Source organism: Glandiceps talaboti, chromosome 22, assembly GCF_964340395.1.
Source record: "Glandiceps talaboti chromosome 22, keGlaTala1.1, whole genome shotgun sequence".
Classification (NCBI taxonomy): domain Eukaryota; kingdom Metazoa; phylum Hemichordata; class Enteropneusta; family Spengelidae; genus Glandiceps; species Glandiceps talaboti.
Window position 1 is genome coordinate 14,335,322 of NC_135570.1, and position 22,903 is coordinate 14,358,224.

General features: G+C 35.8%; 1 protein-coding gene across 5 annotated transcripts in view; it reads left to right on the plus strand.

The window, feature by feature from the left end:
• The window catches only part of LOC144452043 (RNA-binding protein Musashi homolog Rbp6-like), a 95,952-nt gene that overhangs the window by 70,757 nt on the left and 2,292 nt on the right, over window positions 1-22,903 (plus strand). For 3 of the 5 annotated variants that reach the window (XM_078143052.1, XM_078143048.1, XM_078143049.1), the window contains exons 3-9: window positions 8,894-9,021; window positions 10,060-10,221; window positions 12,902-13,033; window positions 13,366-13,495; window positions 18,755-18,784; window positions 19,959-20,315; window positions 21,811-21,919. In XM_078143052.1, the coding sequence (XP_077999178.1) occupies window positions 8,894-9,021; window positions 10,060-10,221; window positions 12,902-13,033; window positions 13,366-13,495; window positions 18,755-18,784; window positions 19,959-20,315; window positions 21,811-21,878 (1,007 nt within the window). In that variant the 3' untranslated portion in view covers window positions 21,879-21,919. The remainder of the gene's footprint in view (window positions 1-8,893; window positions 9,022-10,059; window positions 10,222-12,901; window positions 13,034-13,365; window positions 13,496-18,754; window positions 18,785-19,958; window positions 20,316-21,810; window positions 21,920-22,903) is intronic. The other 2 variants (XM_078143050.1, XM_078143051.1) reach the window with 2 other exon arrangements.

Genomic DNA, 22,903 nt, shown 5'->3' on the forward strand with positions numbered 1-22,903 from the left:
ATCACTTGTACGTCTAGCCATGATGATATCTACCAACAGACGAGTTTGTTTGCAACAATGAATATTGCATGTCCTTTCAGCGGTGTTATCAAAGTGAACTATTATTCAACTTTGCCACTGAGTAGGCAATGTTGTGACTACTAATACTATAGCTTAATTTTTGTCACTGCATTAGGACAAGTTCAGGAATGTACAGTGTTGCTGTATTTCATTGTTGATACTTCGAAGCACTGAATTACTAGATGAATCACCAATATTCTATAACAGTGTACTGTATGTAGTTCACTTTTAAAAGAAAACTATTCTTGTGAGTCACCACACCACATAGTAAGAGATAGAGGAACACCAAATTTTGATGCGTCACTAGAAATTGTGTGCGTCAGTGGCACATCAAATTGGCTTCGAGGGCACACTGATAAAAACATCTACATGTATTTATTTTGTATAGCGCACTTTCTATTATACAAATATTCAAAAGCATTGAACAAGAACAAATAAAAATTAAAAGCATTGGGAAAATGAAATGAAATGAAATGAAATACATGATGGTATAAATAGTAATATATAATTCTAGTATTCCTATAATTCTACTGCGAAATGTCTTCAAGTGTGTTTTGTCATCAAGAGATATGGGTTTTTATAAGGTCAGTGTTCTCCTAACACTGTTTTGATATCCTAGGATGCTGTTTGTTGAATTGCTTGGCGACAGAATGGCTGAATCAATAGAAAACAAGCTTTTATCATTACAGATAGAACCTGCTATTTTGCATACATGCAATGAGTAAATCATATGAAATGGTCATATCGTTCGTCTATAGAGTCAAACCTATTATGGTAACTACCTCGTCAACCTTTCACTGCTTCCAAGGTAGAATTCTGTCATTTTTCTCTGTGGTATCCAGTGTATACTCAAAAAGAACTGTCTTTGATCTTTCAGTGTGCATTTTGTGTAGAGGAAATTACTGGCTGAATTGAAGCTGAAATTAGCCATAAATGTAAAAATGTAATTGCGTACTTTGTTGTGGAAGGCCGAGGGGGAAGTGGTATGACGGCATATAAAAGACTGTTGTCAATTTGTGTGTCACAATGCAGGAGTCGATAAAAGTGTGATTTATTTTTTGTCGTTAAAACTTACCCTCACAGATGCACCTAGATATGAATTTCCAGGCACCAGCCATCAGTATAGTGTTGCGCTTCACTTAATGCCTCATTAGACGGTCAGATTGCTTCTAACCCATTTCAATGTTTGAAGTATAATTTCAGTAAATTGGTCCAACTATTGGTCAGTACTAGACTGTTTTACAGACAGAATAGGAACTTCCTAAAGCTTGGCTTATCGTCAGCCTTGGCTATACGACTTGATAATACTATGTTGTACATACATAAATGAATTATCGGAAACAGTATATTATGATGGTGAACACGAGAAGTGTCTGGGCTAGACTTGTTAACTTCCGTGGCATGGCTAAATTCCATGTGGCATATTAAAAAGTGGTGTTCTGTCAATTCAGATACTAGACAGCTACATTTTACTATTACCAGCATGAGATATGCAAAAGGTATGGAAAGAGCAAAAAGCCGGCATAAAAATTGTAATTCGTGATATTATGGACATTGTTGGAAATGCAGGAACAGCTGGTAAGAGTAATAAAATTATATTCAACAAATGGGAGCATATGTTTGATTTTAAAGGACCATAACTCTCTGCCAGGATTTTGCATTATAATTAGTAACTTCTCTTATCAATGAAGCCATACAGATTACATACTGAGGGATAGTTCTTTTTTTCAGAACCAACTTTGTCCATGGCACTTTCAAGCACCTGTTTTTCATGCTCTAATATTATTATCCCAATTGGACATTGTTCTTTCAAGATAATGATCATCTTCTGTCTGTGATACTGGCATCTCTTCTGCCTTTTTTTCTCAGTGACCACCAATATGTTTTCTGTTACAATGAAACCCCTACTACACATATGATTTGTATATAGGTAAACAACCTCGCCATGACCTCACATTCCTGTGTAAATGTGAAAGGTTAAAGGTCAAACCAAGGACAAGACTTGCATTAATGTATACGTTAACACTTTCACCGCGGGAGGGCGTATTCTGCGCCAACGGGTAGACTGCGGGAGGCGCGTAAACTCGCCAAGATCGAATACGTTACTATACGTTGTGTTGGTAGGTCGTATCATGTTTGTTAGTTGTTTCCTCAAGCCTATATTTACATGTGTGATAGAGGTCAACCTCATATTGAGCATGCGTGAAAAACTTGTTGACAAACGGCGCCATAACTTGAAGTTTTGTTGTTGACATTTCTGTCGATCGCGATCGTATTCAAATTCAAATTTTCCGACAAATGGTATTTAAAAATGGCATCACGGTCACAGTACAACACTGATGTAGCCCTAGATCGCGTCTTTCAAGACACCGACAGTGAAAATTGGTCTAGCGACGATGAAAGTGTATCGGATGACGATGGCAGAAGTAATTTTGTAAACATTCAAACGACGACATAATCTCTGAACCAGAATTAGAAGATGAACCCACACAACATAGACAGGTGCCGAGACAGGAAGGTAGGCGTCAACGTAATAATAATAGAGGTTGCAACGAAGACATCCGGTGGATGCTGTACGATGTAAACGACCATTATACGCCTAACTGGCTGCCAATGTATAATCGCCGGCGAGGTATATTAGTCGATGTTGATGGCTTCGAACCCGTAGATTTCTTTGAGCTTTTTTTTCCCGACGATGCATTTCAGTTAATTGCAGACGAAACCAATCGGTATGCGTTGCAGTTTTCTGATGACCCATCGATTGATGAGTTGCCGTTCAGGTCAAGGTTTCGACAGTGGAGTGAGACGTCAGTAGATGAAGTGAAAGCTGTCGTAGCATTACAAATACTGATGGGGCTATGCCAGAAACCAGTTTTATCTGAATACTGGGGTACGTATCCATACACATGTACTAAGTTCAACAAAATAATGAGAAGAGACCGGTTTCTTTTACTACAGTCATTTCTACAAATACAGAAGCCAAGGCTAGCAGAGGCCTACAACAGGTACATGGGTGGAGTTGACTTGCTTGATCAAATGCTCGGTACATACTCATACCCACATAAGTCTGTAAAGTGGTACCATCCAATATACCACCGTATTCTAGAGGTTGCACTTGTCAATAGTTACATCATGTACAAAAAGGCTAGTGAGGAAAATAAACTCTCACCAATTAGGTTTCACCAAGAAGTGGTGTGCTGTGCATGTGTGCATTGATTTATTAATTTTATTGTATAATGTGTTCATACAGTACTAAGGATTTTGTAATGTTGAAGTCCAGCACACTACATACTTTTGAAAAAAAATACATGATGATGATAAGGAGATGTCACAGTAATTTTGAAAAAATAATTGTCACAAGAAATTCTTCCTCAGTATTTGACATAATGTTATGTGTTTAAAAATTGGATACACACACACACACACACACATATGTGTGTTTGTGTGTGTGTATAGACATACATTGCAGACAAGTCTAATGATTGTATAAATCAATTTGTTAGCTAATCACAGTATATAAATTCCATACGATTGTATATTTCATTTGAAATAATTGTATATGGAATATATTACCTCAGTATTTGTCATACATGTATATGACGATGTATTATTCACTCACACGCACATGCTGTGCATGTGTGCATTGATTTATTAATTTTATTTTATGTTGTGTTCATACAGTACTAAGGTTTTTGTAATGTTGAAGTCCAGCGCACTACATACTTATCAAATATATATATATATATATATATATATATGTATGTATGTATGTATGTATGTATGTTTGTATGTATGGGTTCTACCTATGTGCTAAATTATCTGTACATGATCCAGAGTAGTCTTCATGATGTTTTTGGAAAGTGTTGACTATCTGTTATGTGTGATGACAAGTATTTACTAACTGGTGCTACTAGCTATGTACATAATACTGTTGCATCATGATGATTATTTTAAATGTATCATTATTTATTTACATTATTTATTTACATAAATGACATTTTCATATAATTTGTTTTGTTGACAAGATTGATCATAGCAAATGAAATGTATACTTCATTATTTCTAATTTACATGTTATTTTATGAGGTTTATTCACTTTCAAAGTGTTTTTATATATATTAGGGATATACACATTGTTTATATCCATTGTTTATATGAATTCATACACTGTATGAATGAAAACTTAAATGTTGATATGAATGTACAAAACAAATTGTAGAGACAAGTTTTCTACCAAAGATTAGTTATACTGTGTTACAAATATGTACAGTTTGTAAGTATTTGAATTGTTGAAGAAAATCTTTTGTAATACTGGTCATGAGTATAAAATGTATCTACACTAATAATAATAATCATCATCATTTATTTAACTTGGAGAATAATTACTCTTGCAACCTGTTGTTCTCAACAAATGTTTCCCTTGCACAGTCAAACATCATGTCTGACCTGTATTGATTGCTAGGTATATTTTTTTTTACTTACCTCAACTCATCCGTCCACAATGTATCGAAAATACACACTCAGGAAGATTGCTTATTTGTTTGTTTGTTTTGAAAGCACAAACATCTCCACATGGCAATGTGTTGTAAAGGATTTATTGATTTAGAAGAGTTATATGTGATACAGGTGTTTATAAAAAGACAAATATACAACAGATATGAAGTACATGTTTTTTCCAGCAATTTATTGTAGTGCAATTGCTAGTCTCAAGACTTAACTGTATAAATACACAATTTTTAAAGCTGAAGAATATCAGGTTTACTGACTTTTCTTTGGAAAATGATTTTTTCTCTTCTCAGCTACAATAATAGCAAAGTACTCAGTTATATTTATAGTGTTCACAATAGGAAACGCAGGTAATCATTGAAATGTCATACATTTTTTGTAAATATCCAATATGGCCGCCAGTGTCACATGACCTCCCCGCTTGTCATGTGACCATTTTGCATTTTTATGTCTCTTTTTAGTGACATGCATCCTGAACATTTTGTCCAGCATACTCATTCAATCACACAGATTTGGATCAGGCATGTAAAGCCACCTATCGGTCAAATATGTATTTCAATAAAAAAAGTTTATGTAACAATATATGTGTAGATGCTGTGAATTATTCTAAATACTCCCAAAATGTGTATTTTTTCTTCTTAGTTAGGATATTTGCAATGTACTAAATACATTTCATAGTGTTCACTAAAGGAAGTACAGGTATTTTTCAAAATACCATACAAATTCTGCATTTTTTAGTATTTTGTATAAAAATCCAATATGGCCGCCGGTGTCACGTGACTTCCCATGGGGGTCATGTGACCAGTTGGTGTTTTTTATGATGCCCCTCCATAGTGACATACTTCCTGAAAATTATGTCCACATTACTCGAACAATAACAAAGATATTGATCATGCATGTAAAACTACATTTATAGGGCTGTACTTCCATAGGAAACTACGCATAGGAACACATGTATACATATTATCTACGCAGTGAAAGTGTTAAAGGTTGCTCAGTTTTCCATATGCTCTCAATTCCGCAATTACATGTAAAAGGTTTCCCATGACAATATAATTGAATTGACTAAAAAGTTCATAAATGTGACTAAAAATCCACCATTTTAATCTTTTATATGGAAGACAACAATTATAGATTTGGCTTTCACCTTCCTGTGGAAATCTAATCGAAGTCAATGGATGCCGATAGGCTATCAGGAAAACACTCGGTGACAGTTTTCATGAAAGTTTATGTGGAAGATTAATGATAAGTAGCTCTAAATGTGGACAGTCTGAGATGTACCCGGTAGTCGTATATTTTATACTCTCCAACTTCTCCTCCTTGGCATTCATATTATTGTAATTATAGCAGACGTAAAATACATCTTCAACTTTCACTGTAAGGTTACATCTTCCCAGATCACGTAGAGCATGCCGTCATCGTTTTCCGTGTGGTTATCCCAAAGTGCTCCGTACAGGTGAACCATCAGGAAAGGGAAAATAACAGAATAATCATTTGGGAAAAGGAAAAATAGCAGGGATAGAGATAAGTGAATAGGTGACACAGAGATTTAGGGAATTGGGAAAAGGGTAAAAGGAAAATGACATGGAAATAGGGACAACTGAATATATGTCTTCTGTACCTCATGTTTATCACGGATAGTTTTTAGAAGAATGTCGAGAGAAAAGTTATATGACAAGGAGATATGGACAGTGCACTCTAGTATTCAGTAGAGATTAGAATACTGTTGAATTGTAAATAGAAAAGGATTATGGAAAGCTAAATGATGGTTTTAAGTTGATAGGCAAGCTCTTCCTCTGTATTGATGGGTATATGCTCATGTCAAAACGGAATCCTTTTGATCAATAAATGTAAAGATGGTCAATCATTTTCAGACATCTGATTTCCCAGTACAGATGCAGTCTTCTGGCGTAAACTTAGTTGTCTACTGCACTGAAATACAGTATGCTTAATACAATGGTGATTCCAGCCGAGATTGATATTAAGATTTAGTCCGCCTCATGACTTCCATTTATAAAAGAGCGGCGACGTATTAAAACCTGCAGACGCCAATACATAAGAAAGAAAATACTTCAAAGACACGGAAGCAAGATTTTGAATTGCAAAAATGGTAATCAGAATGGGAATTGAGTGTGGTGTTATGAAAGCTGAGCAGCTTTGAGAAAATACTTGTAATCTTTCTAGGAGTGGTTATCCCTCTAGAGATGATCACTTGAATCCATCTGGTAATATTAGCATATCTTTATATCTTATAGTCCTGTGAGGATAAACATAAGATGTGCATGTGGTCGTCTTGGATATACAGGACAAGTGGATATTATTTACACACACAAATACCACAGTCATGATAGAGTAATATTTGTTAGAGCTCTTGGACGAGGAAAATATCAATTTTGTTATGTGAGATTTAGGATTAACATTTATCTGTACGTATAATGCATAGTAGGAGTTAGTTATGAATTACTGGCAGTCGCAAGGATTATTATTAAATCTGGGAAAATATTTTTTATAACATGAGTTGTAAAATTAATATGATCATACATAGTGGTTATTGGTGATTGAATTACGTACCAGGGGTGAACAAATCCACTGGTCCTAGGTCCAGGACTAGCGATTTTTTTCGACGGACCTGCACAAATTTTACCTTGTACCATTAATTCTTTCAGCAGGACCACTGGATTTTTTAAGGCACTGGTCCAGGGACCACCAGTTCACAAAATGATTTGTTCACCCCTGCGTACACATGTGATTATATTGTAAAATTGAAATAATCCAAGCTGTTAGTCAAGTTGGCATTAGTGTGAAAACAAACTTGTATTGGCAGTAGTCATGGAAACAAACTTGTATCAGAAGTAGTCATGGAAACAAACTTGTATCGGAAGTAGTCATGGAAACAAACTTGTATTGGCAGTAGTCATGGAAACAAACTTGTATGGAAAGTAGTCATGGTGTGTCCGTTTCATTTCATTGGCTTGTTTCGTTTCGTGTATGAAAGATACGCTTTGTGAATTTTTGAGGATAGGAAAACCGACACAAATCAAGGTTTTCAAGACACCCCAACCAATCCCATTTTCTTATAAATCAGAAGAACTTTATAAACTCCCATCACCTCTGGCAAGTTTTGCTGAAGATTTCGTGCATGAAAGATACACATTGTGAATTTTTGATGATAGAAAAAGTGACACAAATCAAGGTTTTCATGACACCCAACCAATCCCATTTTCATATAAATCAGAAGAACTTTTTCAACTCCTGTCAACTCTGGCAAGTTTTGCTGAAGATTCAGAGTCTGAGAATTATAATGATTCCACTTTGTACATTCTCCTGTCTATCAATTGTCTGTAACCACTTTAAAAAACTTAATGAAATCTCCCTGTCAGTGATGTGTAATTGACTTTTGTATCTCATTACTCACTTTGCAATCTCCTGGAATGTTTAAAAGCCAGAATAAGTTTGTAATCCTTTTCCTACACAACACACTTTGTACCCTAACCTATAAATGTTGAGTTATCATCCCCAGTGTGGAGACTTTTTTTCCCCTGTTCATGGTAGATTGCCATTGATTGCCTCGTGAATGATTCACATAAGACTGTTTGCTGTGATGAATTCTTGAATGATTCACTTAGGATTGTATACCTGATAAATACTAAACTTTAGAAAGTAATGAATCACTTAGTGGTACTGAAGGTGAATAACTCTCTAGTAAGTGTGGTTAGATGATACAGCACTTTGCAGTGTTTTTTGCTGAGGGCGATACTTAGATAAAATCTATTGGTTTCCCCTGCCATTTTACTTGGGTCCTCAGACATAATTACCATAGACTCTATGGGGAAACTGCCATTTTTACCCCTTTCTCTCGTTCTGTTACTGGAGTTCTCCAACCTTAGCTAAAACACTGACTACAAGATAATCTGAAGGATAAAGCAAACCAAAGTTTTCCTACTTCCCAGAAGTGTTTGGACGCCAAGCCAGATACTTTGGTGTGTTCTTATATCACAATGTGCATTATGAATAACTTCTCATCAGTGTTCTAATACTCTGTCAGTCTGGCTGGCTGGCTGGCTGGCTGGCTGGATGGATGGATGGATGGATGGATGGATGGATGGATGGATGGATGGCTGGCTGGCTGGCTGGCTCTCTGTATATGGTTCTACATCCATCATGTCGCAATTGTTTTAATTGGCAGGAAAGAATTTATGTATAAATATGAGCTACAAAATCTTTCCAAACATTTGGTTGCAAAGATGTGCTCTGTTATGTACATGTACCTGCAATACTATTGTTACTAATTTATTAACGTCTTGTGTTCAATTCTTATTATTTTCAGAGTCTTTAAAAGACTATTTCAAAAAATTTGGTCCTGTGACTGACTGTACCATCAAGATAGATCCAGTTACTGGTAGATCAAGAGGGTTTGGTTTTGTTCTTTTTGCAGATCCCAACAGTGCAGAAAAGGTAAGGCCTTTGCATTACCAATAGAATGATAACAGTTTCTGAAATCTATATAAAAAAGTTCATGCCATGTCTAGACCAGAGTGCCCATTACTGAGGGTCATATTTTTTTGTTGTGAGTCAAAATGAGAAAAACTGGGATTTCTTGTGAGTCGCCACATAGTAAAAGATAGGGAACAAATTTTGGTGCATCGCTAGAAATTGTGTGTGTCAGTGATGTGTCAAATTGGCGTAGAGGGCACACTCAGTCACTCAACACATAGTAAGAGATAGGGGAACAACTTTTGGTGCGTCGCTAGAAATTGTGTGCATCAGTGGTGTGTCAAATTTGCTTAGAGGCACACTCGCCACATAGTAAGATTTAGGGGAACAACTTTTGGTGCGTCGCTAGAAATTGTGTGCATCAGTGATGTGTCAAATTGGCATAGAGGGCACACTGGTCTTGACACTGGTGTATTTCAGATCTGTTATAACTCAACCTGTTTAATTTAAGTCATGTATGAGTTGAGATATTAATTTTCATGGATATTTTCAGTAAGACATACCATACAAATCTTGCATAGAGACTGAGCCTTTGATTAGTACTGTCATTTTTTTCCATGTTTTTCTACATCACTCAATATCGTCAGTGCTTCACTATCAAGATATGACATAAAGATTGAGAGGTGGTTTGCTAGTGGGTGTGTGTTTCTTGGTGTGTCTCTGGATTCTTTCACACACGAGTTGCAAAGCAGAGCAAAGTAGCTTGATGTTGTAGACAACAGAAACATAACGTGTTTTATGTGATATTGTACAATATGTATTATACCTGATAACCATACAGACGTGAATTGGATTGAATTAGAAATTCTGCTGTGATGTATACTAATACAACAACTGTTTATTCTGATGCTCTCTCTCTCTCTCTCTCTCTCTCTCTCTCTCTCTCTCTCTCTCTCTCTCTCTCTCTCTCTCTCTCTCTCTCTCTCTCTCTCTCTCTCTCTCTCTCTCTTTCCACTTTCTTTCTTACTTCCATCTCTCCATTCATTCATCTACACACAGGTATTACAGTACCCAGAGCATAAATTAGACGGTAGAATTATAGATCCCAAAAGAGCTAAGGCACGGGGAGGACAGCCTCCTATCACTAAAATCTTTGTAGGTGGACTTAATCCGGAACATCCAGAATCAGATCTCAGGGAATACTTTTCAAAATACGGAAAGGTAAGCAATACAGGAGCCGAGGTGTATTGAAACTATGACGCTAACAGACACAGGCATGTATTGTACAATGCTGTCATCCTTCATTCCAAGTGCAATGGATTAGTCCACTGCTGTCATCCCTACATCCTAAACATAATGGTACAGTCCACTGCTGTCATCCCTACATCATAAACATAATGGTATAGTCCATTGCTGTCATCCCTACATCCTGTATATGATAAAGTCCATTGCTGTCACCCCAACATTGCCAAGGTATTGTTATCTGCCACCCCTCCATTCTAAATGTCATGGCACAGGTAAAGACCATTGCTGCCACCCCTTACATTCCATAGGTGTTGTTCAAATTTATTGCTGTCACCCCTATATTCCATAGGTATTCAAATTCATTGCAGTCACCCCTACATTTCATGTCTAATGTCAAGTCTAATGAACCCATTAATGGTGATCATCCTTCGTTTACCCATATGGTCCATTCCATTACTGTCACAGCCATACACCCACCCTCCTCCATAATGGTGTAGTCCATAACTTCCCTCCCTCAAATTGGTGTAGACCATTTTCATGATTGGTAAAAAAATTTCCAAACCAGCACATAGGTGTTTTTATTATGATATCCACTAAAATGTGAAATTGGGGACAAATATGACACAATCACAGTTAAGAAGGCTGATTGGTTGTGAAATTTCTCATGTTCTAAATTTAGATGTAATCATCTTTGCCACCCGACAAATGGACCGCACACCGTTGAGGTCATACAAATGCTAGTCATCACCTTTATGATAACTTAAAAACGCCATCATATATCTTTTCATGTGTATCCAATTTACCAAAACAAATTGTGTCTGCAGGAAAAAAATGATTTTCTTACAAAATATTGTTGCACTGCAATGTTTGCCCTAGAACCATGATTCAACCATAGTTTTATCACAGTTGTAGAATTCAGACTCTCCATGTTTTATCACTTTTCATTTTGTTCATCCGCCATTCCATTTAATGCTAGTAGCATGTTTCATTTGATGCGTTATTGGTTTGAAGAATATTTTTCAGTTTTAGTTGTATCTATATATTTTTAATGAAATATGTGACGGATTCATTTTCAAGTGTGTATATTTTTAGAGAGATTGTTGCCCCTCATATGTATTAAAACAAGAAAGATAAACATAGATATTTAGCATGGAATATGATTATATTTGATGACAGTCTGGGTTGTCCATTATATAAAACTTATTTTCTGAACTTGATCAGAAGAATCTCATCCCATTTATTAGTAACATTGATGTATCCCCTATATTCGACTTATGTCTACAATGATTTTTAAAAAAATGAGAAATTATGTTTGTAAATAAACATATCGTGCAAGACAAAACAATTAGAGTTTATTAAATGTGTATACTTTTAATATCTTCTGGAAACGTTTTCATTTTATATGCTGTATATGATATGTATATACCACACACACACACACACACACATTTTTGTTTCAAAATCTTGGAAAAAAGTTACTGATGATTGTTAAAAACATCCTAACTTTTCCATCACAGAGTTTCAAGAATATTTGATTCTTTCATATTATCAGCATTTGATATTTACTGTTATATTTTATGATTATCATCCCATAGTATTATATTTCATGTACTGCTTGCATACATTAGTAGACTTTTAGCCAGTACTAGGCAGGCATTTACTGGAGACATAGATATGTGTTGTGTAGATGTTAAGAGTTTTCTCTTAGAAGTTATAGAAGTTATGTTTGTATATGTGCATTTTGTTATATGACCACTGACTGACTGAGTTGTGGGGATGTGTATACTTGATAGACCCTTTCTGATTGCACGAGCGGTAGGAAATGTGTACGTGATACAAACCTTTCTGATTGCACTAGAGGTAGGAAGTGTGTACATGATACAGGCCCAACTGGATGTAGCTAGAAATAAGATGTACATACATATGACCCAACGTGATTGTAGCTAAAGGTAGGATGTGTGTTCATATGATACAAAAGCCTGCCGATTGATTCTACTTTTGGTAGGATCCTAAAACTTCCACCATTGTGTATAATCTTACTCCCAAGGTGAACTCACAGGTCTGCTGATACAGTGCGTAAACAATAAAGTATCAATGTTTGGTTGACGACACACTGAGGCGTCCTGCCGTCTTGAGGTATGAGCGGCCAGCTCCATAATGTCAAAGAAATTCACTAACCAAACAACTAGAGTTAAAAATCAATATAAAATGAGATAGTGTAAAACTGCTTTTTTTTTGGTTTACATTTTTTTTTTATTTCTGCATGCACCCCCTAATTTTAGCTGAATCCAGTCATCGTTAAAAGCAAAATTGATTGATTGGTCTTTAAACGGATTATCTAAACTTATCATTTCACAGATTTTTTGCACAAAATTCATTCACTTACAAAAAAGAAATAAAGTTACATGGCCATGCTCACAATTTCCTTTTTCCTTTTTGTTTTCTTGTACCCTTTATTTATCTTAATTTTGGTAACATAAAATGCATTTTAATAGTGAAAGTTAAAAACTAAAAGTAAATACTGGTTCTCGTTGCTAGGTGACAGTGGCCTTGTATAATGTAGATGTGCTTACTGTATATATGATAATGGAATAATATTATGGGATGGTAACCAAGCAGTGTAGTGTTTGATTGTTTGTGATTTGTTCACTTGTAGGTCAAGGAAGTTGAGCTTCCCGTCGACAGAGTATCCAATAAAAGAAGAGGCTTTTGTTTTATAGAATTTGAACAGGAGGATGCCGTGGAGGAAATTTGTAAACAACAGTTTCATCAACTGGGAAATAATAAAGTAAGCCAAGCACAACAGTAGTAGTAGTAGTAGTAGTAGTAGTAGTAGTAGTAGTAGTAGTAGTAGAACAGGGTTCTCCCCAATCTGATTAAAATCCGATGTAGTGTACATGTCACGATTTCTTTTTGGCTGTTACATTTACTGTCATTTGTTCTTTTGTGAGTACTCATTACATACATATGACACAATACCATAGTACGTACAGACAGACAGACAGACAGACAGACATAGTCAGACACATAGATGGTCTATTGAATATATATCTTCCTCTCTAGCATATGCCAAGTTGTTATTGTATACAACATCATGTGATATCTATATTTTTGTTGCAGTGTGAAGTTAAGAAAGCTACCCCAAAGGACCAGAATGCCAAGCAGGTTGTGGCAACAACAGTTTTACCAAGTGCAACAGCAGCAGCAGCAGCAGCTTATGCAGCTGGTACGGGTTTGATGGGAAGGGGAGGTACATATGCCTGCTTTGCTCTTATCATGTAGAAGTGCTAGAAGTTAAATAACCAGTAATCTGCACCCCCACCCAAATCACAGCTCTCACCCCTCAGAGATGAATGGTGTTGTCCTTGTACAAATTTGCATAATTTTCATAACTTGTTTAACAGTGGCATCTGGAACAATTTCATCTCATATTTTGAGTTATTGCCATGAATTGACTATAACTATAGCATAAATTCAAAACTGACATACGTTTGGACTTTTGTATATGAATAGCAACACCTTTCATCTCTGATATAGCACTTAAATATGAACTAATGAAAGTTGCTTCAACAAGCATGGAACATAACATAATGTTAATAATCATTCATTGTTACTATGTACCCGCTTACGAATATTAATTATATCACCTTGGGGTTGCACTAATTAAATGTAGAATTAACACTTTTAAGATTAATACGTAAAAATGCATTGCTATGTGTTGATGTGTTTGACTCCAGCTGATTAGTAGGTTGGTATGTTGGTTAGTTGGTCTTGGTTTACGCAGTCGGGTTGGCGTTTGTTCTAATGTTTAATGTTATGACGCATTTTAGCTTAGCCTCTGCTGTTATAATACCTGTACACTTGTATTTGCAAATGCATCTTGTTTTCTTAGCTTGTTCGTACTTTTGCGATAAAAGCCTGCTAAAATCTTGTTTTAAAGTTTCTTTTCTGACTATCTTGCTCGCAATTTTTATGCAATAACTTTTAACATATTTCTTTGCATGATGACCACTGAATATATTAAATTGTTAGTATTCTGGAATACTTCTAAGCTTGTAAAACTTAAGTCTTGTATTGAAATTCAAATTTTGAAATGACAAAATGTCTCTTTCTACTGTAAATGAAATTGCCAGATGCAAGATGTTACCAAAAAAAAAGCCTTTCGCATAAGAAAAAGTTGAAGTATATGCTATTACTCCAGTGGTTAAGAGTTTTAAACTCTTCTTTGCCATTAAGAGATCTTTAACATGCTACTTAAAATAAGAACTAAAAATTGCCAAAAAAAGTGCCATGTAGAAGTTCAGAAAAATTGAAGAAAAAAAATTTGAAGAAAAAATGTAATAATAAGTATTCCATATTCCTTTCTTTGCTTTGAAGATTTACTTTCCTATAATGATTTAATAGCTTTTGATATCAAGCTTGCTTGTTTTATTTTTGCTCTGTTTGCCTTTGTTAAACTCTTATACGTAACTATACTGCTAGTTTGCTGTTGGTCTGTCTAGTTTTCTCTGCGTATGTTGGTTGGCTCAAAGGGCAAGCAGGCATCAAGAGTCTTAAAGATGACAAAGAAATACTTTGTCATTATTTCATATACAGACATAGTCCTGTTGTTTGTAAGTTTTCTTGCTTTATTTTGAGGGTCATGTTAAAAGATGTTGTATTAATTCTACTCAGAAAGTACACAGTTGTATATCATCTGGCCAAACTGTGGTAGTTCTTGTGTAGTGTGATTTATTAACTTGAAATGTGCTTCGGAAATACTCGTTAAACTTTTGTGTTACTTTGCTCATGAAAACTCCAACCATTTCTTAGTTAAAATCAAGGGTCATTGCCGTAATTGTTGAAATAAAGGTCAAATTTTTTGAGATCAAAATTAAGCCACTTAGAATCCAATATGGCTGCCACTTTAGAATCCAATATGGCAGCCATTTTACAATCCAATATGGCAGCCATTTTACAATCCAATATGGCTGCCACTTTAGAATCCAATATGGCTGCCACTTTAGAATCCAATGTTGCATCAGCACCATGTAAAAAAACCAACAGATTGCCGGTTTCCTAGAAAACAAGATGGTGGACCCAGATTTCTTTTATTATTTCAAAACGACCAGAAGCATCCTTCTATATAGCAATGTTGGAGAGATTTTAAGATATTTTACTTTCGACAAATGGTAAACATAAAATATTGCTACTCACAGTCAGAATATTATTGAAAATGATTTTATCCTAAATTTACGCATCTTGACATCTTGTTGGCATCATCAGGGATGTCTAACAGCAAAGATTTTGTAGTGCTCTCAATCATTTTCATACCCTTGAGTAGTATTGTTTGATGTTGAATGTGAGAGATGTAGAATTTCAAAACATTTATTCTTGTGTTTTTTAAAGATTAGCCAATCACTCCACAAGAATATTTGTAGTATGTGTACTTTTTGAGTAGAAAAGGAAAAATTATCTTTTACTTTGACACCAAATAACGGAGAAAACGCCAAACTCTAGACTATGGATTTTTTTGGTTTTAAAAAAATGCAAATTTTGGCATTTCAGAGTTTTGTCATTCTTCAAGACAGGGTATTGAGGTTTTCAGTTGAGAATATTATTTTATGGTCAGTTTTAGGCTAGCTAACAATTCTAGGATAATAGTTTATCTCAATTTGAAGAGTGTGATTCAGATATTTAACATCTTTTCTAGTCAAAATATTGGAATCATTCTGACCACCTACATGTGATAAACACCAACTCTTGTATCATAATCATATCTGATGACTTCTACTTCAGAGTATATTTTATATGTGTTAAAAACTTAGTGTCAATAAGAAGTCTGTCTCTTTCACTTTTAAGAGGACTTTCACATAAACATCTAAAAGAAAAAAAAAACATGATCTATAGTCGTGTGTCCTGTAAGCCATTTTGAAGTGCTACTCTGTGATACACTCCAATTACTTTTGACGGCAAAATTTGGTATTCACCAATTATTTACTGTGGTGACTCACAAGAAACACCACAGTTTTCATCACTTTGACCCACAATAAATTTTGTGTTTTATTAATAGGCACACTAATATTCAATATATAATATTGAGTGTAATTAGAAAGACTCTCTACCAAGATTACATTAGAGAGACGTTATCTGGTGAAAATGGAACGTTTAGCACATTGTAAAAAATCCTGACTTTATAGTGTGTTAATGCTGTCCAGTTATGAAATTGAAGTCGTTCCTTATGGCAGTGTTCAATTTATGACCAAAATATAATGTGTGCTGAATAAGAGATTTTGAAAAACAGATTGGACTTACTTGAGTTCTCTTTATTGATGATAAAATCTTAACTCTCGCGCCATAAAGGATTTATTTATATCGTTTTAATGGTACAGATTATAGTCGTTCTAAGTGGTTGTATTTTATCGTTTGAAGTGAGGGAAATGAAATTGAAAGAAAAAAACCATAAAACCCCTATTTGAAGGATATTGATGCATGTGTGTGTGATGTGTATGGTACAGTTGCTGCTGATTTTATTGGCATTTGAAACTGCAGAGGGGGTTCTCACTTAGCCATTGAGTAGACTCTGAGTCGACTTAGTCTTAGCTAACATAAAAAACCCAACTATGAACAGTTAATGTCGACTCTGAGTCGGGTTAAATTTAGGTCAGGTACAAAGGGGGGTTTAGAGTCGACCTATCTTTTGTGTCTGACACAAAATTCCATTTGATTACATAAGTGTATTTAGTTTCCTAGATAAGGAGGGTTCCTGGGTTAAAAGTTCAGGGTTGCTGCTAAATGATTGGAACAAATGAAGACTATGCTAATATTGGATGACTGAAATGTGATCTGTGGCAGGTACAAAAATTCAGTGATTGGAGTCCCAAATCCAGCTTATTAGATTTACTACTTTATGTCGCCTCAAAGTGAAACTCACACTTGTAGTCTGAACATAGTAATAAAGTTTACACTAAGTCATGCAGTAAAACAGTTCAGATGAATCATTTGAGTAGCTAGGACTTCCAACTAAACAATAAATATGTAGGTGGTTTATTTGTATTGATAACTAAAAGAATTGATATGATGAAAGAGTTCAATTTTCGGTTGCATTTGCCGATAAATCTTAGAATATATTACGCACCTATCCTAATTGTTAGGTGTCGGTCATCTCCGTTCGTCTGAACAACTGGCCATTTGAATCTCATTCGATGAGTTGCTGTATTTTTTCTGCTGATGAATGTGCACAATTGGGGTTACATTTCCCTGGCATACTTTTGAAAGATGCTGTCTGTATGGATGATGATTTCGAAGTGTGAGATTAGGAAAAGGGTAACGCCCCATTTATTTAGAAAACGAGAGTGCACAAGACAGGCACAGTAGATGTGAAATAGGACAGATAAAGTGAATCAAGTTTCTCCTTTGATCAGATAAAAACAAGTAGCAAACAAACTTACACACTTTCTCCTACTGCGGAGTACTTATCCACGGATGGCTTGCCACTCCTCTTGATGTACAGTATAATTTGATGAACTCTGTACTGTTCAATCTTCTGGAACGTTGAAAATTAAGAATTAACACTTCTGGCAATAGCCCTGATTGCACCCAAGACAGTTGACTTGGCTTGAGGCTGTGATTACGACGACTGCAAATCAAATTACACTGATGAAATAGCTAATGTAGCAAAATTGCAATCTAATTTACGACTGGCCTCTTCATTCCCGACTTCAAAAAATCACTGGTTTGTGTAAGTAATGTAAAGGCCTACCTGCTAGCTATCAGCCTTACGTCTTTTATCAGCTTAAAGTCAGAGTTTTGGAGGTAGAGAGACAAAATAAGGTGGCTAGATCAAAGGAGGCCCTACAGGCAGAATTTCTTAGCCAAGACAAGTAATAGTGCTGAAATGTAAATAAGTCCATTATACCAGATTATAACAATCAATTCTCGATGACTGATCCTGAATTCAGGGAATCAGGGTAGACTTTTAACGATTCCGTTTCTTGTCAGATTTTACACACGACTGGTCTGTCAGTCAGCCAGTCAGGGGAAAAACAAAAATCCAGGCAAATACATGCCATGTTTTAAAATTAGGGTCCATTGGGTCATGAAGGGTAGTCAGTCAGAAATGTATGCAAATTTACTCCCGGCTGCAAAATCTGGTTCCATTTGGTCATAAAAATGCCCCCACACACTTACATATTATTGAGTAAATTATATAAAAATGTTTTTAGCTTACATATACCCAGGGTTTCATTCTTTTTTTTTTTTAAAAATAGCTTTTAAATATCAAACACTTGTATCATAGGATAGAGCATTGCACTTTACTACGTTAAGTTTAATCGTTAAATTTAACACTTTTCCAAAAACACATGAAAAACTTTTGTATCTTAAAAGTTAGCAGAGAGTCTTTCTTCCCTAAAATAAGAATATATTGAAGTTAAAGAGAAATTTTGATAGATAAAATCTATAATTTTGTAAATCTGTCAGTGTGTATTTTCACCGTTCTAACCATAATTGTTTTTGTTCTGTGTTGCAGTACCTAATGCATATCAAAGTGTCTATGCAGGTAAGATCCCCTATATCACCGTTGACATGCGGTTGTGCTGCCAATGTCAGCCAAGTTGACTTTTATTTCTCAAATCCATGTGTGTTTTCACTAGAATGTTGAGAAATATTTATACATTCGACAGCAAAATATTTGTCATTGTGTAAACTATCCTAGTGTGTTCATGGCGCTGAATGACTTTGCACCTATAATTCTCACCGTATTCCGTGTGTGATGCTATCTGCATCAAGTAATGGTTTGGAAATATGGATTCAGTTCTAGCCGCACCCTCCAAAAGTCATTACCAGCATTCCCTTGGTCAATTTACGTAATTAAGTTGTCACATTTTGGTTAGTGGTAACTCCTAAGGGATGATCGCACAACGTCACACAAGCTCAATAAGTGAATTTTGTTTGTTTAGGGGGAGGGGGTCTGACGTCAATGCAATTGCTAAACTTCATTTTTGCACTCCTAATCAAATTTTGATGAAAAATTTCACCCCTTCAATGATAACAGCTGTTGTATTTACTACTGAGATGTTGATAAGTTGATAAAAAAAAATTACTTCTAATGTGAGATATTGTGCTGGGTTTCTGGTAGTATGTTAATGTGTTTACAATGATGTTTTTACATTACATCGATCATAGTGGTGTGACTGCTACAGTTTTCAATATAGTTTATATCATAGATAAACGTGTGATGTCACACTTGTGAACATTCATTATGGGAGGGGATAGGAGGTTGTGACCTTAACAAATAATGTTCTTTTGTTGAGCTTTTACGACATTGTGTGATCGTCCCAAAGTACGTCACATTTGCATATTCATTTACATAAAAACTAATTTGACTAGCCGTAGTCTGATGACGTATCTAAAGGAATGAAAAATATGGAAGGAATGATAAATGTAAAATGATGGTTTCCTAAATTCAGTGTGAGGTCAAAAGTCATCCAGTGTCTTCATGTATTAGTACTGACAGTCATTTTCAAATTTTCTCGGCAATCTTTTTTTTTTTTTTTCAACATTGTAATAACCTCAGCCTTCTTTACTGCAACAGTACGACCTTGTGTCATGCCATGGTAGATTTCAGTCATGAACTGCTTGATGTTTCATAGCCCAGCTGAAAAAATAATGTTCAGGGTCACGAGAATAGTTTTTGGGAACTCAAATATTTTGACTGTTTTTTGTTCTTCCAGCTCCGAGTAGTCTGGCAGGTTACAGTCAGGGTTATACAACACTATCATACTCACCAGCAAATTACCCATATCCAGCAGCATACGCAGCAGCATATCCACCAACAACCCCACCACCACCATCCCCAGCAGCAGCCGCTGCCGCAGCTGCAGCAGCAGCAGCCGTTCCAGGACCATCACCGACAGCAGCTGCAGCCGCCGCGGCAGCAGCAGCAGCACTACCACCAGGGTATCCTACCGCAGCAACACCAACAGCGTACCCTGCAGGATACGCTGCAGCTGGACCAGCACAGTACACATTGCCTGGTTACGAGTATGCAGCACTTCGAGATGCCGCCTATGGAGTGGGCTACACTACAGGTAAAATATCACATCAGGTCTTTTAAATTGTTTTAGTTTAGCATGAGATCTGCCAGTAACGTTTAGTCCCCTGGCTGTTTTAATCAGTACCTCTGTCCGATTATGAGTGAAATAACTGCAAAGGTACTCCAAAATATGATGGTAATATACCAAAAAGATAAATTCTGTGCTTTAAAACTAAGCAGCACAGGTGAAAGGGGATGCTGATAAGTTAAGAAAAGGCGTGGAGCACAATTTATCATTACACATCCTTGTATAAGCCCTTTGTGAGTATGTGAAAAGAGACATCCTTGTAAGATGTAGAAGCTACCTGTCATATATACAAAGATTGTTTGGTCCAATCTTGTACGTCCTACTGGTGGAGAGAGAGATCTGAAAGATTCGATGAAGGATAGCGCTAGACTAAAAAGTTGCATGATCACAGTTTAATCCAAAGGTGCATAAAAAGCATGACAAAGAATGGCAGTATATCAAATTCATACAAATCTAGACCATGAAGAGCTTATACAGGTAATTTGAAGGTACATGATTGTCAAATAGACCCATGTATCTTGTGTGCACTATTTCCCATCTCCCCAGTTCCACACTATCTAATTGCACTTACCTGACACTAGGGAGTTGATTGGTGAATTAATTAACTTTTTTGTGTGTGAAATGAGAATATCATTCTGTGTTTGTTGGCAAGTGAACAGTGAAAAATTAGATGTATACACACTGCTCAAGACAGTTATAAAGTTAGCAGTGCATGATACTAGCAGGTTCTCAAGAATGAAATGTATTCAGTACAGACAGAAAAGTATGAAATGCACAAGATAATCCATTTGATTGAGACCTGCTAGATTGTTTGTGTGTATGTGTGTGTGTGTATGTTTGTGTGTGTGTGGGTGTGTGTTTGTATGTGTGTCTGTGTGTGTGTGCCTGTGTGTGTGTGTTTGTCTGCATGTGCTTTCATATGTATTTGTTCATGCAAGGGTGTTTTTAGTGCGTGCACATTACATGTGTGTGTATAACACACATGAATGTGTACACACTTTTACATGTATTTGTAAACAGGGATATTATTATTGTGTGTGTGTGTGTGTGTGTGTGTGTGTGTGTGTGTGTGTGTGTGTGTGTGTGTGAAGAGATATAAATGGACCTTCAAAGCGAGGTTGAAGGACAGAATTTCTAGCATAACATTTTGGACCTGTCCAGTTATATTCTGATTCTGATGTGAATTTGATTATTTCTGTGATATCAATAGTTGTCTTTTACTGCTATTATGTGATCACCTTTTTAATTTCAATTAACATGCATTGTACCTGCATTTCATTCCTACCCCAAAATTAATTCAATTTTTTTTTTATTTAAAAAAAAAGACAAAAAAAGAAAGATACCCATGCCTCCTCCACCTTATAATAGTACCAGATGAGTATGACATAATGTCTAATCGCATGCTATATACTCTAACACTACGCCTCCTAAATAGTAATTTTGCACTGATGTGTTTTTACAGCTGCCACATACGGTAAAGCACCCACAGCTAGAAAGCCTCATATCGCGTATCATCCATACGCACGCTGACAATGGGCGCCAGGCAATCAGATCATTGCCGACAATTTCAGGTAGGCATGCCACTTCTTATGATTTCACTGTTAAAAAAATTTTGCGACTTGGGTGCCGTTTGCATGGATTTCAAGTTAAAATGCTCTTTAAAAAAGTTTTTTCATTTTTCCATCATGTATGTATTTACATTGGCTATGTTACTTTTCTTGATTCCTATATATATAACACATAAAAAAATACAGGCATGTGTTTCTGTGTTGTGATTTTTTTTTGCGATCATTGGTATATGATGTACAGCAATCCTGATATATACCCACCACAAACACACCTTTTCAATGAACAGCGCACTCTAGTGGTAGGTTATAGCAGTCACGTGTATGGCTGGTAAGTGGTTCATGGAATAGTGTCATCCAGTGCACCTCATTTTCGATGAAAAGTACAAGCTTCAACTTCAACCTGTGCAAACTACAAACCATTTCATCCACAATTGAACAAGTAGTTATTTTTGAGTTCATATCGGAAGCACTCTGTTTGAGTAAAACGATACTTCTGTAAAGGGGAATGACATTCCTTCCTATCACCCAGCCATATGACTGCATACCTAGTATACAATCAAAAGTGCCTTTTTTGTTAGAAAGGTTGTTTGTCATATGAAATTTATCAGGCAAAAAAAAAAAAAAAATTATTGTGTGTTTCCAATAACATGGCCTCAGAGAATAGGTTAGGTAGGTCGGGATTTTATTTTATTTTATTTTATTTTATTTTATCGTTTTATTTGCCAATATTTTTGAAAAATATTGCTTCATCCCAAAACCAAACGAAATGTCAGTCAGAATACCCCTTCTGTGATAGTTTGATGAAATATGTACAGACATCACTGGGGAAAGAAAACAGATGTACATGAAGGTCAAGAAAACAAAGAATTTCTTATCTTTTTGCTTTAAATGTTCAAAAAATGTTTAGGGTCGGCTTCTTAAACTAGGGGTCAGTCGGGTTATTGGAAATACACAATTTTTGTTTTGTTTTGCTTCATGGGAATATTT